The following is a 17279-nucleotide window of genomic DNA, read 5'->3' as shown; positions in this document are numbered from 1 at the left end:
CAAGCAAGAAAGAAAGGTTACCTTGGAGACAATTTACATCCACGTTGCAGGTATGCACTGAGTGTCCCAGTTGCTGCTAGCAACAGTCCAAGGTATGGAGGTGAAGGTTTCATAGGTCTTGAGGAAAACTCTGGGTGGAATTGAACTCCCACAAAATATGGGTGATCTGTAAGATAGATATCAAAGAAAACTGTAAGATGTAGGAAGGAGATAGTAGAAAAACTGTTAGGAAATAAGTTTATTGAAGATTTTGCATAGGAGTCCAGAAGTCAGATCAGCTTGTGTGAATTTGAGGGCGAGGCAGCAGGAACCTTAACTTTTTCCATGAAGAGCAATTGACAACAGAGGCAGAAGGTTAGTAAGGCAAATTAAGGAAAAATCACCCTGTGATTCAACCTTAACGTGTACAATGATGTAATTAAAAGCTGAATAATAAACCTGTGCTGACATGTGAGGTGGGGGGAACAACCACGAAGTCTGCATTTATCATGTTATTTTCATAGTATTTTGGTTTCCCATATATATATATATGCACATATATTCAGAACATGCACCTTAACATATCTGAGGGAGAAATAAAACAGTTCCTAAAAGACCAAGCATTACCATACAGCAACTATTTACACACTAAGATAGATATGAAAGCAACATCCAGAGAAAATGGGGGAAAACAAGCTTCAAATAATTGGGCATGGAAGGGATCTCCTGCAACATTAAGTCCAGTCTCCTGTTACTGAATGCAGCTACATCGTGTAGTCTCATGCACAAAGGGTCAAGGGTCTGCTGTAACACTACTTAGGGTGATTTGCTCCCACTAGAAAGCTCTTTTGATACTCCCTCCTTTTGCTTAGAAACCTTTTCCTATCACAGGCCATCTTCATTACAACCAATTTACATCTATTTCTTGTGGTGCTCTTCTTTCCTGATGTTTGGCCTGTGTGATTAAGGATGACAACATCACCATCATTCAACTCTGCCTGCTAAGCTAAACAAGCCATGCTGCTTCACCTTCTCTTAAATCTTCAGTGCCCTGTTTCTCAATCAAAGCACCTCTTAACTACTGCTTTTGCTTCCCTTCTGTCTTCTTTGAAAGGATAAGGAAGGAAAAATGTTTTCATACTCTTCCATACTGTGCACCAGTTCCTTCTCTGAACATTGTTTTAAAGGAGCTAACATTAACCATTTCTAGTACCAGGACACTGGACAAAATTAACCACAGATCTCTTCTGGTTTGACAATTTCCACAATAATCCAAAACATTCAAGGAATATCTCTGCAGTACAGAGTAAGTGATAAGAAAACTGGGGTTTTCTTCTGTGGAGATAAACTACATGATATAGTCTACTGCTCTTCTCTCTGCTGCTGTCTTAAAGAGAACCTCGATCCTAAATTTATGCCGTAATTTCTTTCTCTTTATTATGCAATTTAGTTCTTTTAAAGCTTTAAAATAAAACAATGACAAAGCATCAAAAATTTCCTGTGGGGATATTTTGCTTAAAAGCTTAGCCTAAGCTATCTGGTTTACTGTTATTTCTATGCTTCTATTCCAATCCATCGTCCTCCCTATGATGACTGTTTTTCTTTAGTAATCAAGAGTCTCCTTGCAGCTCACTGTGAAAGAATTCCAGGTTTTACTGCTGCTTTTATTCTTTTCACAGTAACATGCAATTTTAAAATTCCACCTGATTTATTTCACAATGCTCTCTATAGAAGTTGTTTCATGCAGGGCAGACAAAATAGCATTCCAACACCAGCACGCATAACAGAGGTAATCTATCAGGAACAAACTATGCAAAGAACACTATGACAACTAGTACTTTATGAATTCACATGTATCTTTGGCTCTCAGATTACTCTCTATGGTGCAGTTGCTTGACATTATAAGTACCATGGAGTATATAAAATCAATTCTCCGGAGCATCATGTCACAAGTAGCACTCCATAGGATGATAATGGATTCTTATGATAAATTTCTGTTTCTATGCATGCAGTTTATCTTAATCAATGTCAACTAGGGGCCACAGAAAGGAAAAGAAATTAAAAGAAACAAAATGAAATGAAAAAAAATATCTTGTAAGGTAGCCTGCATCTTCAGGTGCCTGACACTCATCTAGCCAACAGTGACTTAACAGCAAGGAGTCAATCAAAGAATCAAGCAAAATCAAAGGGATTGTTTCCAAGAGCTACTCTGTATAGCATTCAACAAAAATGCAGTGTATCTCCTTTTTATTTCAGAACCTTTTAGAAAAGACATCAAGTCTTACTTGGTAAAGTAGTCCAAATCTACCAGATTTCCACAATATGAAACCCTCATCTATCTGAATCACTTCTGTGAAAGGAAGGAGCTTGCTTTCTATTTGATTTTTATACTTTTTTCTATGATTCTAAACGTAAGGTAACTCAAAGAAACACAGATTGGAAGGCACCTTGGGAGGTCTCCAGTCCCACCTCCTGCTCAAAGCAGGGTCAAGTTCAAAGCTAAATCAGGTTGCTGACAGCTTTGTTTAGTCAAGTTTTGAAGGTCTCTACCTGCAAGGATGAAGATTTCACAGCCTCTCTAGGTAACATATTCCAGTGATGTTTTACGCTTTAGCTATATTGCATGTATATGTATTTCATATACTCAAGCAAACTGAACCTGTATTAATTATTGGGACATGACTAAGAATATTTCGTGGTGTTAGGGAGCAGGCCAATGTCATGAAGCTGGATTTTATCTTTCAAAGCCCAAGGCTACCATGAGAGGTCCCTGATGACTGGAAAAAGGCAGCCACCATGCCCTTCTTCAAGACAAAAAGAATACAAGGAAGCACAGGACAGTCAGCCTAACCTCAGTTTATGGCAAGATTATGAAACAAATCCTCCTCCAAGGCATTTCCAGACACATGAAGGACAGGAAGGCAATTGGGCACAACAAACTTGGGAACAATCAGTCCTTGGAAGCAGGGAGAGCAGTAGCCTTCCTTTATCCTGACTTTGGTTTCCTAGCATTCAAGTTGGGAGCTATGGACTATGGGAAGACTACAAGGTGTGTTAAAAAATGGCTGGACTGCTGGGTTCAAAGAGTAATGGTGAGTGGTTTGAAGTCCAACCAAGAGCATACAGAGAGGTACTCAAAACCTGACTGACATGGGTCTCAACAACCTGATCTATATTTGAAGGCAGTTCTGTGTTGAGGTCAGACTAGATAAAATCCCAAATCACTCTATGATTCTACATAGCCAAATCCCACTGAGCTAGAATTATGACCTTTAGGAAAAGGAGCATGTCTTCTCCTGATAATCAAATACATGCACAACCCTTGAGACATCTAAGACTTCTCCTAGCATCCTCTGAATCTTCACCCGCTGTAATACACAGGTGGAGTCAGCAGTATCCCCCAACATGATCTTGGCTATTATGACAGCTAAATATTGTGCCATTTAACTACATGTCATTTAACAACCTATAATTTACACGGGTTTAATAGATGCGGAAAGTACTACAGACAAGTAAGACACTCACTCTCCAGTTCAATAATTTCCATTCTGTTCCCTTCCGTATCATGGCCAACAAATTTCAAACCTTTCTCTTCAAAGCAGTGAGTCAATTCTGGGTTCACCTGAAATATTGAAAGTAATAATAATTGTAGTTCTATTTATTTTTTTAACAAACAGTAGTGGTTAATTATAATGTTTTTAGTATACATACAGGAAAGAAAGGAATTGAGAAAACAGTTGGGAACTTTTGCTTTCTTAACAACTCTCTGGTATAAATTTGTAAAAATGGGCATGCTTATTTAGTAAGAGATGAGTCAGTAATTTTAAAACTTACTACATAGCATTCAAAAGATTAAAGCCAGGGTCCCTTCTGCTTACTGCCCTCCTCATTGTGAGCAGCTTGCATTCCTTGTTTCTCAAACAGCCCATTACAGCAGGTACAGACCGACCTTTTCTCTTTGAACACTGCATTTCAGTGGTTATGACACGAACTCTGGTTCAGCTCCTCCTTCAGACTGAGTTGCTCTGCAGTGAGTTGTTTCATTTCCTTGGTGATGTTCTAACCACTCAGTTAATATTCAAACTCTGAGCACTTTTACCACCACTACATTCTCCATCCAGCTTCTGAAGGAAACCTAACATTGTCTGAATCAGTTTGTAGCATGCACACATCTCACAGCCTGGGCCCCTCTGGAGATACTGATGGAGTCAGGTCCCTTCTGAACTATTTTAGAGAGAACTCTAGGAGTCCAGCTCTTGCCTTTCTCCTTGAATGATGGTATTTTGAATGTACACAGGCACTTTTGCTCAGATGTTCTCAAACAGAGGAGTGGAACTATACAAGGAGCATACAGAGTTGCATGTGGAAAGCAAGTGATCTTAATTAGCCTCCAAGCTGTAGATGCCTGAAGTCTGCCCATATTTACATTATGAAAGAACACGCACTGCCTGAACATAATCTAAGCCTTTAAATAAACCAAATCGGCCAAGGAGTGATGCACTTAAGGATTGTAAGCCTTTACCTTTCAAATACTTCACAGGAAGTGGAAGTCAGGTGATCTCTGACATCACTCTCCAAGATCCTTTGGCTAAGACACTGCACCTTCTCTACCACAGAAACAGTACACTACATTGTTGCCCTCTGTTGAACACTTGTAAGAACACCTCTGTGATACTGTGTCTAGTTTCAGGCCCCTAAGTACAAGAAAGACTGACAAAATGTTGCAAGTCCATAGGAAGTCCAACCAGGGTGGTTAGGAGGTTGGACCACATGCAACACAGGAGGAGAAAGCAGATTTGTTCAGCCTGGAGAAGAGAAGGAAACTATCTAATGGGATGGTATAAAGAAGACTCAGCCAGACCTTACTCAGAAATGTACAGCACAAGACTGAGAGATGAAAGACAAACTGCCCAAGGAGATCCCCTATTAGATATAAGGGAAAAGGAATCAACAATGAAGTGGTTAAGCACTGGAACAGATTCGAAAGATGTGGAATCTTTCTCTTCAGAAAGATTCAAAACTAGATGGGACAAAATCCTGAGCGGTCTGCTCTGACTTTGAAGTTGGCTCAGCTCCAAACAGGGAGTTTGACCAGACACTTACAGAGGTCCCTTTCAATCTAAATTATACTATCTAACCATTACTAAATTTTGGGTTATGTTTATGTAAGAATTCTCCCATTGGCTTTAAAAAGAATTGTGCCTAGCAAGAGAAACACAGTTTGCCTAAGCTTTAACTTCTGAGCACAAAGTACATTAGCAGTGCTTACCTCATATCGATGCCTGTGTCGCTCCTCTACAAACATTTCATCACCATAAAGTTTCCCTGAATATTCAACAAAAGAGAAATTATTGTTAATGTGTTGCTTTAATAGTTGTTGCAACTATTTCTTGTAATTTAAACCTCAAAAAAGTTTCACATGTAAAACGTAACAGGACACTATTCATCTCACTCCAGCTTTCTGTTTTTCTGAGTGATGACTAGTTTCTTTTAATTTACTGTTACCTGAGTTTATTCAGGATTCATATTTGACATTCCTTGACCAGAAATAGCTTAAGTAGACTACAGTCTATAGGCCATGCTTAAACTAATTTAAATTTTAAAGCCCAAAATAAAATAAAAAAATGTTTGAGTGAACAAGCAACATAAAATCCCTTCAGGGTTTTACAACAGTTATATGCAAAAGGTGCAGCGAAGGAAGCCTGTTAGTAGCATCTGTTCCATTTTAATAGAATAGAATATGCATGGCAGCTAGCATAAGGCCTCCAATGGCAAAGAGATGATATTGTTTTTTTCTGTTTTCCTGATCTCATTACCCAAACGACTCTTTCAGTCCTCTGAACCTAATATGGAACACTCGACATTCCAGAGCAACAAGGAATAAGTTAGAGGTATGCAGGTAAGCCAGAATTTAATCATATCTCTAACTTACAGTCACAGGTCAAACTTTGCTCTCAATTTATCCTAGTGTCATTAGAATTACTATCTCGCTTAAAGGTTGCTACAAGAACTAGACTGCCCAGAAGATCTCCTAAAATTGTAGAATGACAGTACTGCAATTTTACAGAAAGTGGTATACATGTTAATCTTAAGGTACCACCTTTTCAAAACAATTATTTTCCTTCAAGTTGTAAAGCATCAGAAATAGGAATCAGATTTCCTGAGTAAACTACATCAGCTTTCTATGTGTCTTTGATAAATATGGTCATCTAACCAACTCATAATATTGGTCAAGAATTACAACACATGTTAATTGTTATTAACTTAAGTGTTTAGGTCACAGAAATACTTGTACATTTTTATATGCATACCTATATCACACCTAGGCAAAGCATCACCCAGATCAGTGAGATCACTAGCACAGGCATTCTCTAGAAAGGCAGATTTTTCATTAAATATGCATATGTATCACACTTTGATCTCCTGCTGAAGTAGATGTAATTTTTAAAGGATCAGAAGGGTACATTCCGCAAGTTCAACATAGCTAAATATAGTAATAGCTCAATGTCAGTGGCAGAGCAATATAAGAAATATGCCCATATTTAACCGATGGGCAAGAAAGCAGTTTTTACACATTTACAGCATCACTTTATTACTACTGTATAATAGGAGGCAAGTATTACTTCAATTTTAAAATACATATTGATCAAATTGAGTCATTTGTTCTATATTCTGGTTGCTTTTGTTTTGCATTCTGAAGCATCTTGTTATAGCAAATCATTTTCCTTTCCTGCAACAAATAATTTGCTTTCTCAAAACAAGACTGTTTCCAGGGCCGAGCCAGGCATTGCTGGATCAGAGACCGGAGTTAAGCAGGGCCTGGCTTATTAGGATACAAACAACGTGAGGACTAAGGCAGTGAGGCCAGGTGACGTTTAAGGCTGAGGTGTACAGGCAACTCTAGGGAATGACAACCAGCGTTTAGGTCAGGCAAGAGCACAAAGGGTAGGAGTTCGGGTTAGTTCTACCAAAAAGCTTCAAGGGTAGGACAAGAAGCCCTGGTTCACACATCCTGTCAAGTCAGAAAGAAAACAGGAAGAAAACTCTCTGATATTCCCAAGAAAATAATGAATTAAACTACTATAAGATGCATTTCAATTATCTTAACAGTCATTGTTTATTTAAAGCCTTGGACTCTAATTGACCTTTTCACTGCAACTTTCAGATGTCTCTCATTTCTTTCTTTACGTTCCAATCCTGGGTAAATGTATATGGGAACAGGATCAGAGTGAATGAACTCGGGGAAACTGTCACCCAACTGCTTGCCTGAGGTTACAGTCCTTTAACAAAACATGCTCTGGCGTTTTTGCTTTGCCATGTACAGAGTTCCTATCCAAAAGGCAAGTCATAAGAGCAGAAGTGTAACTTACTTAAAACAGAATTCTGTGTTTTGAAAACAGTCCTCCTCTTCCCCAGTCTCATTGTTCCACCCATATCTCCAGGATTGTGTTCTGGCATGTCAATAACCTGTACAGAAAAATTGTTCAAATACTGTTTCATACAACAAAGAAAAGAAAGAAGAAAGCAACAACTGCATAACAGGCTGAATTGATTTATAAACGGTAACATTATTTTTCCTCCAAGCATTGCCAATTATCACTTCTCTTTAGTTTTTCTAATGCTTTGTTCTCAGTATTGAGACTGTAATAGACTGAGGATATTAACTAACTGGTACAAGTTTTTTTCATTTAATGTTAAGATCAACAACAACAATTTACTAATTCCTTAATTTAATTTTTTGGGTGGAAAAAACTTTTCTTTTAAAAAAAAGATACCAAACAATAGCAATAGGGTAATTCTGCCAAAAGCTATTCTTGGTCCTATAAGAGTACACAGATTTTAAAAAAACTGATGAATGCCTAAAAAAATATAATAATCTACCAAGTGATAAAGACACCACCTCTGAAAAAGCAAGTCCTTGAACAGAGAGTGACAGAGGTTGAAAGATTACCCTAGGCAAATATTCCTGTACACTAGGCCCTTTCTTATACTGTTCTGTATACACGATACTCTTTCTTATGCTAAGAGGCAGAAACAGCTGTCTTAGCAAGACAGCCAAAGTCCTCTTTTTTTGGAAGTGGGAAGAAGAGGAGAGCATGGAGCAGCAGAGTGAAAAGAGGGCACCTGTAACAAGACTATATGCTAATGTTGTAAAAGCAGAGTACTGTAAGAGGTGACTCCAACGTCTGTGTGCTATTTCAGATCCTACACGTAACTAACTTATCACAGGGAGAAAATGGAACAACAGTCCCCCCTAATTCACCTTTACTACAGGGTTTCTCAGGTTGCCTAAGAACCCACAAAATACCGTGTTTCCTCACATGAAGAATATGCTATTTAACGTAATATTTAAAGAAAAGAATATACAAATACCGGGTCTGAGGACTGAAGTGGAGGGGGTCAAATGGCTGCTATCTAAGTCAAGTGGAATCCAGGATGGTGGGATTTAAGGAATGTGAGAAACCACAATTTAGTGGAAGGAGTGCATTTTGTTTTGCTCAGTTTGAAAAATCCTGCTGGGTCTCACAATTGAGTTTAGAAGAAGTCTGTCTCAGAGAGGTAAACCAGTACAAATTTGTAGAAACACACGAGCTGAAATGATGACCTACATACCTGTATTCACATATATACAGTCTGTGAGGAATGTAATTGACAAAGAAAGGTCCTAAATATACAAATATTCACACATATGGGTAATCTGGAATTGGATTTTTATTAACCTTAATTTGGCCTCTGGGAATAATGAAAACAATTTCTGATGATATACTTCATAAAGTGAAGTTATTCAATTTAGAAGGGATGGTGGAAAGTGCTTAGCCTTTGGCCTTGTGCCAATGCATTTCAGCTGTGTAATTATCTCTGTATAACCTTATACCTTCAAAATGTTATTCATAAGCTATATACTCACTAGAAAATGTCACGAGCAGGAGTTGTGATCAAACCAGTCGGATAATACAAATCCTCTAATGACCCCTCAAATCACGAAGGTGAGGACTACGCAGCACGTTCAGCTAAAAAAACCCCACATACTTAAAAAGAAGCTATTAATTGAATCCTTATTACTTCAAGAAACATGAGATTGTCTGCTTTTCCTTTATTTCCTTCCATTTACTTTTACTTTTTTTCCTGAAGTAGTGGCCACAAAAAACAAGGGACATCAGAAGCAATTAGAACATACACAGCAGACTGTGTGTATGCGTCAAACACGCTGACCCTCTGAAATCAAGCCCAAGTTGTCCATGAGGTGTTACTGTACTTGCCTACACCCATACTACAGCTAACCTTAAAGTTGTGCTCATGACTCTTGTTGAAGGGGGACAAAGTGGTAACTAGCAGCTATCAAGTACTTCAAGTACATGCTGCTCTTCCAACTATAAAAAAATCACTTTATTAGCTGTTTAACGAATATATGCAGCTGATAAGAAAAAGAATGCACCTAATCTCAGCTTTAGATCTTTCTTCCTAAAAATTTGGGGCAGGACGTTTTGGTCTAACTTTGCTAACTGAATCACCGTAATACCCATATTTTCTGCCAACGTGACAGCTGTATTGCATATCAACATCAAGAGTTTACTGCATGTGTTCGTGTTTTGTTATTGATTATGTGCATTATAAACCAGGTCTCCATCTTCCCCAAGATTTTTAGGTTTATGATAGTAAGAAAATAGACAAGGCTTCAAACGTTAACTTCTGTAGTCAGCTGAGGAAAGGAGCTACTTATGAAGTAATACCTCAGAGCTACTTTGACTCTGGATCTTCCTTTTTGACATGGCTTGTAGCTCTGATCAACTTCAGCAACTATCACAGCACAACCCTCGACGTTTAGATAAGACATGAGTTTCTCTGCAACAAAGTTTGTGCAAGAAACTTTCAAAAGCAAAGTGGCACTGCTGCCCTACAGCTCGAGGACAGTAGTAAGCATCGGAAAAGTAACTCATATTATGGAACATTTTGATATATTTTACATAATTTATTTGATCAGATAAAAGATGAACCTTCAAATGGTGGTTATTTTGAACAACTGTGCAACTGAATAGATTCTTCAAAGAGCTTATGCTTCCTGCCATAGAATAAATCAGCTCTTACTATGCATTAGTTCCTTGAAAAGCAGAGAACAGCACAGAACAACAGGCACCACAAGCAACAAAAAAGCATCAGTTGGCAGGGTCCAAGAAGAGATAAGGCATTAATTAGCTCTTTCTTACCCAGATCTCTGAAAACTCCCAACAGTACAGAGATTTTACAGAGATCACATACTGCACATCAGACAACCAACATGAAATAAATAATGGATCACTCTGCCATAACACAAAGCACATTCAATAGATAAAGCAGTCTGATCAGTATTAAATCACGCTACTGATGAACAGGGACTTCAACTACCCATGAACTGCAATCTTCTTTCAGAAATCTACACCTGGATCATTTCATCGTACTTAGGAAACATATAAAAGCTAATGAAAAAACCTCTCAAGCCCTAATGCTAAGCATAGACCAGGGGTCCTCAAACTTAACCAGGGGGCCAGCGCGCGGATGCAGTGGCAGGCCGTCATCTGTGGCTGCTTGGTTTCCCCCCCAACCCCCGGCGGGGGGGTCTGTAAATACCAGGGGCCGGACTGAGGACCCTGGGGGGCCGTATCTGGCCCATGGGCCATAGTTTGAGGACCCCTGGCATAGAGCAACCACAGCCCTGAAAACCCGACATCCATCATTTTAGTAATCGCCCCAGGACCATTACGTTTTGTCTTTGCTTTGCCTCATGTCAGGCAATGCCATTTGACAAATACATCTACCGTGGTTACCTTTGGGGGGTGCTGGTGGGGTGTGAGGTGTGTCTGTTTGGGTTTTGTTTGGAGGTTTGTTCTTTTGTGGGGAGAGAGGGAAAGGAACATTATTTGAACAACTCATTGGTAAGTCAGCTTTGGAAGGAGGTTTTTAGGTTTTTTGCCTTTTTATCCTGTCCTTGTCTGGTGAGCAAATGATTTCTCACTGCTGAAATAAATTGCTATACGTGTAAGTGCTGATCAAAGCATCAGAAGAAGCCCAGATCCTAAAGACTAATTGAACACTGAAAAGAGGCTCTAAGACACTCAGCACACAAGATCTGCAGAGGGAAAGCTGACAGAAGCAGGGAATAGTGACAAGTACTGATCAATATTAATCCCTGCTGAACACAGCTATGAAAAAAAACAACCCAAACATCAACACAAACTGACAACGACTCAACCCAAACTAGAGGAACCCATTCTTTTATTGACTCTTTCATAATTTCTCTGCAGGACTAGTTAATACTTGCTAGATTCGATCTGATCCGTTTCAGTCATGTGGCATGAATAAACAGACCCAGCCACCTACAAACTATTGTTTAGAAACAATAGTACAAACATCTTAAAGAAAAAATAGGCACATGCAACACTAAGAATGGTACTGACAGCTTCCAACTTGGCAAGGAAACCAAAGAGACACTATTCCCCATTCATTCAAAACCAGGTTTTATTTCAATTACTGAAAGAGGGTGCAAGGATCATGTATCTGCCAGAATCCCTTCCTCCCTTGTCCCCCAAAGATATCCTAGTTCCAAGCACACCCCACCATTGCCCATCCATCTAAAGCACTCAGCCCTCCACGATGGAACTAGTTCCATAAAGCCACTTGCAGATTTCAGACTACTCAGTGCTCCATTACTCTGACCGAAGTAACATTTGCCTTCATAAAGATGCCCATCATCATATGTAAGATCAAAGCAGAAATTATCCACAGCTAATTCATGCAGCTACATAGTCATAGGAGTAACCAGCTTGAAAAATCCTGTCCTTTCTTCACTAAACTACAGCACATTATCCAAATATTCCAACAAATATCAGCTTAAATTTCCTAAATTCTTAAAAGTCCCATAACATCTTACTGTCAACCATTTCACAGTTTGGGCAATCCACTTTTCCAGAGATCTGTTGTTTCCTATTTTAGAATTAAGTAATTGCCTTAAAGCATTTATTTAATTAAGGCCTAAAAGCTCTCTAAGGATTCTTCCTGAATATGCAGAAATTCTGGTACAGAAGGTTTTGTAACATTTTCTTCAGAAAAAGTCATAAAGGGTGTAGCTTCTTTAATTTTAAACAGTGCTTACTCATAAGCATAGTGCAGTGAACTGAGAAAGTCAATGGAGCTGCTGATATGCAAAGCCCATACAGATATTGCTTAACAGCATTTCAGAACTCATTCTAGTTATTCCAACCACATGTCCCAGAGTCAGCTTAAAGGCTTAATCAAGCAGAAATTTTCAGACTGTTAGTGTTAGCAGAAGTAACAGGGTCAAAAAGTGCTGGCTATAGAAATACACTGGAGTGCCAGTCATGCCATGCCAGAAGTGCAGGATTTACCACAGACTTGAATAACCAAAAGAAAATGTAAGAGTGTTTTCAGGCTTTGGGCTGGTCCATCTTGCATTACAGTTAATGACCAAATACTCATTAATTTAATTTCAGAAAGATCAGCATGTCTGTAGCTAAGAGAAATCCTTCCCTTCCTACCACATACATCTATTAAAAAATCAGAACTCTGTCAGTGCCTTTGAGAGGGACTTTTCCAGCTGAAACTGCTAGTACTAGGTGAAATTTTGCCATTACCAAATTCACTGAAATCCACGTGAGGTACCAGCAGGAGGAAGGCATGAAACAAGTCTGTGTCTGAGCATTCTAAAGCAGAGGGAAGAACCTAGAGAGGGAGACAGAGCCTGGTGCTCCCTTCATCAAACACCCCAGCCACAAAGATGAGACAGAGATAATCAAACACTTACAGCCTGAGATTGTTTAAGCAGTAGTATGCTTGATGGCTGCTGACTCAGAGCAGGATTATATCCTACAGGCAACTGCCAAGGAAGACTTGGCCATAGACAAGCCCCACATGCTAAGCTATGCAAAGCAGCCAAGGAGACATGAAATTGTCCTTAGCAGAGACAAAACACAGCACGTTTTACCCTCAAAACTCTCCACCATATTCTGTATTTCCTCTACCCTGAGTTATCACACACGAGCAAGCATTCATTCCGCTTATTTCTCATTCATTAACAAGGTAACTTGTGTTAGAATCACTTCATTATCAGTTATCTCTGCCTTCAGCAAGCAAGGCAGAAGGAAAATTGCTTACTTCAAGGAAAGTAAGGCAGGAGGATTGCCTACTTCAGGTGCTCACTACTCCAGACATTCGCTGAGGAGAATTTTTGTTATCAGTTTCCAGGCAATGCTCAGTACCAAGACCTGTGCTACCTTAGTATTATTTGAAGAAATTCCATTCATGCCATAAAATCAATATCCTCATAGGGAAGACAAGGAGAACTAACAACTGTTTTCCATCCCATTTCCCTAACATAATCAGACCACTTTCAGACCTGTGAGTGAGTAAGACTGCGTGGACTCCAACCACTGACCCTTCTCACGGAACGGTATCACCAATCATCCTGATATCCTGCCCATCTTCCACATCTGCCTGGTGGTGATTTGGTACTTGATGATCAGGGATGCAAAAATTGAGTCATTTCTTTTAGAAAGGAAGTGAGTGGGCAGCAAGCAGAAAATCATAGATTGCCCTGGTTTAATTTTTATTCTTGTTGGAAGGTACTTTTGTTGTGGTGCTTCCCTGCTAACTTCATTGCTGAGAAAAAATCCCTGGAAAGGTCCTGGATCAGTTGAAAGATTTCCTCTGAGTAACTGCTCTCAAATTCTAATCAGAACAGCAAGCCACAGCCATTTATTTCTAATTATTTTTTGTAAGCTCTCCTCCTTTTTCAGGCCTGCCAAGACAGATATGGAGGCACGTCTGCCACAAATTTATTGAAATTTATTCACTGTGCACATGCTAAAATGTAACAGTTGTTGCAATTGAAAATAAATTTATTTTATAAAATAAAAATATTATCAATTATAAAATACATGTGGACTATTTCTTTCATTTATTGGAGATGGAAAAGCATTCTATCGAAAGGATAGCTATTTGAATAGGAAAAGAAGTAAGGTAATGGTCTAATACTGTACTCTGAAATTGAAAAAGAGACTAGAAGTAAGAGTTCTACTCCCAGAAGAAAGAAATGTAAACACTATCTAGAGCTTGAAATCTATGTCAGTTATGAAAACATAAACCTAAACATAGCTGTACTTGTTGTGGTTTAACTTGTGTTTTAAGAGAAATGGCTTTATTCTGTCTGCGATTCAGCCTGATAAATCATTTTTACATGATCTGACAGCACATGCGTGACTAAGATTAACAACTTCATGCAGTTTAAAATGTTTTCACCAACTAGATTTAGCTACTGTACATTTGATTAGTATATCATTAAACTGAAGTTTTAAACAGAAGGAAAAACAATATACTACCACATTGCTTGATATGGCCACACGAAAATGGCTTACTTAGAATCTGGAGTAAATGAATGAAACAGAAATAAAGGATTCCAGCTCCATAAGGTTTTCTGTGTTACAGGTATGTAGGAAGCAGCCCAGTACCACTCTTTCCAATTAGAATAACATGCTTCATATCATGGCCAAAGATCAGTAGCAGACCATGAGCTTTAACAATTGATTGATCACCCTTTGAAACAGACACTAGAATTTGAAACCTGACATTTCTACATCAAAAAGAAAATACTAGCTGAGCTAAATTAGTATCTGATAGTTGGACATTGTATGAAAATCAGCCGAACAGAAAAGAATACACTTACTCAGAAAAAATTCCATAATGTTTAACTCTTAACTTCTAAGAACAAAAAAACACAATACGATCCAAAATCCCAAGTAAATGTAAAGTAGTGACAGAGTATCTTAAAATGTTTTAAAGACACTCCTAAGCAAACATGTTAAACTTCTACAAGGTATTTGGCAGGCTGTATATCTTTGCAAAAAAAATCCCACTAAAGTTGTAGACAACTGCAGGCAGGTGTGAAAGTAAATGTTACTCTATTCCCAGTGCCAAAATCTTGTGCCAACCTAATTCATTTAACAAGCAGCTCAGCTGAGTCCACTCTGCAAAACCACACAAAACCAGCTCATGCCAACCACTGTAACTTTTAATTGAAGCAATTAGTTCTGATGAGCAAGTCTATTTTCTTTTTGACTCTTCTTTTACATTTAAGCTGAAACTTTTTGGAAATGAAGGTAGATGTAGATAATGAAGAAATGTAGATAATGAAAGCTAGAGTAGTTCTCATACTAATTTAGAGTAGTTATGCTTCTTCCTACCTTCTATCCCCTTGTTTTCATTTCTGCATTTTGAAATGGCATCTCACAAAGGATCACAACCAGGACCAACACTGTGCAAGCTAAAGTAACTGTTTTTGGAATGCAAGCAGGATCATTCAGAGATTCACATCTACTGTGTAAATATCTTGAAATATTTTATATGTGGTTTTGTATTGCCCTCCTCCTCTTTTCCTCTTAGGAAGCTTCTGGTTTGGTTTAACTCCTGTTTAAATGTTATGCCAGTTCCCCCTCCTCTACTCCCTGGTAACATGCTGCTCCCCATAACAAAAGCATACACAATGAAAGGACCTATAGAACTGAAGTTGGCCACCCCACTACTTAGTGGTCCTCCCACTTAATTTACTAAAGACATTCTAGTAATGATCATCTTATAGACTAATAGCAGAACAGACATATAACAGGGAAATTCTAGGCAGAAAGCCTCTGGTAGAATCACTGTAATTTTAGCTACTATTGTCCTCCACGGCATGCCCAAGATACCTTGGCCTATCTAGTCTTTCATGCCTGTAACTCTTCCTAAACTACAGAGAATAATCTGAATGCTGGATATCTCATTAGGCATACAGAATGGACATCTAGTCCTCTGGAAAGCTCTCCAGCAATGAATAATTGGATTTTCTTTCCCCCACAAAGTCAATAGTAGTAGTGGAGATTACTTCCACAAGTTGTTAGCCCCCTCCCACACATACATCATAGCATTTCTCATTCCAGCTGGAAAACTGGAAGAACTAAAGCAAGTGCTGGATATCACATAACGGTAATCAAGGCACTGACTTTTAATTCTAGGATTTCCTAAGAATACTGTAAACGATATTAGAACAAAAAAGGAAGACAGCATAAGGAGATAATTACAATCATACAACTTTAACCACTTAAGATTATCTTGCAAAAAAGTACCATGGCATCTTCATTACTGTCTATCCAATAACAGCACACATCTCATCAGCTTCAGAAAACAAAAAGGAATGATATATATTAATATCATAGGAGAGATTAATTACCTTAATCACCTCTGCCAGCCATTTCAGGGATGCTTTGAGTCATAAGCTCTACATTACATTTAATAGTTTCCTGTTTCCTTTCAGCAAAGCTTCAGCTGGCCAAAGATCATCTTGCCAGGAAGAATCTGAATTCTGGTAGAAGACTTATGACCTACAATCCAAATCTTTTTTATTTCACGCAGAAACCATGATGTCTTCCTTCTGAGCAGGATCTTTCCTGTCTTGCTTTGTCTGTTATGCCTCCTTCAAAAAACTGATAAACGTCACTGTCCAGATCCTGATTTAATTTTGCATTCCTTGTGATTCACCCCTACCTACCACATTAACTCTATCCCCTTCAACATCAAATGACAAGGATTCTTTGGAATTTGCTTTCCTTAATTGTGCTTATAAAGGTATCAGGGGTCAAGTTCAGACTGTGTTTAAAAAGACAAGTGGCTTGACCACTTGCATCCATGTCACCTACATCAGCAGAGCTCAAACATTAATCACCTCCTCCCCCAACAGGGCACCCGTGAGCACCACTAGGATGCTTGGATTCAACTGCAAGGTCCAGAGTTAACATGACAGTATACAGACATACCTGTGCAGTTCTTGTTTGCTAATGGATCATAAAACCAGACTTGCAAGACTACATATTCATTTTTAGAGATTAATATGTAGATGCTTTTAAAACATAATCAGATAGGAAGAGACGTGTCTGAGGAAGTAAGAACAGAGACACAGAGAAGATGTGTGTATGCCTGTGGAGGACCATTAGCAAAAAGGCCAGAGAGGAGCAGAAACGGATCTTCAGATCATTTCTTATTTGGCAACAAGACAGTGAAATCCTACAGGAAATATTTTACCAGTATTGTTTCTAAGAAAGTAACATTTATAGAATAACGTCACCTTTATACTAACACAAATCAAGTAGCCATTTAATTAGCATGACATCAGATGAGCACACCCAGCATAATTCAGACATCTTCTGTGAAAAGTGTGGGTGGCCAGGCACAGATCAATTCAACAGATAATGCAATGATCCACTCAAATGCTACAAATGTTT

At 38.6% G+C, this 17279-nt stretch overlaps 1 protein-coding gene across 2 annotated transcripts in view; it reads right to left on the bottom strand.

Annotated features, from left to right (window-relative positions):
• CTPS2 (CTP synthase 2) overlaps nucleotides 1-17279 on the bottom strand; it is a 74009-nt gene that overhangs the window by 11418 nt on the left and 45312 nt on the right. For both annotated transcript variants that reach the window (XM_056327098.1, XM_056327097.1), the window contains exons 14-17: nucleotides 7350-7446; nucleotides 5249-5304; nucleotides 3505-3601; nucleotides 22-166 (exon numbers count right to left, since the gene is read on the bottom strand). In XM_056327098.1, coding sequence (XP_056183073.1) covers nucleotides 22-166; nucleotides 3505-3601; nucleotides 5249-5304; nucleotides 7350-7446 — 395 coding nt within the window. The remainder of the gene's footprint in view (nucleotides 1-21; nucleotides 167-3504; nucleotides 3602-5248; nucleotides 5305-7349; nucleotides 7447-17279) is intronic.

This window comes from Falco biarmicus, chromosome 2, assembly GCF_023638135.1.
Source record: "Falco biarmicus isolate bFalBia1 chromosome 2, bFalBia1.pri, whole genome shotgun sequence".
In the NCBI taxonomy this organism is placed as follows: Eukaryota; Metazoa; Chordata; class Aves; order Falconiformes; family Falconidae; genus Falco; species Falco biarmicus.
Note: the sequence above shows the minus strand (reverse complement) of the source record. Positions and strands in the feature narration are given on the sequence as shown.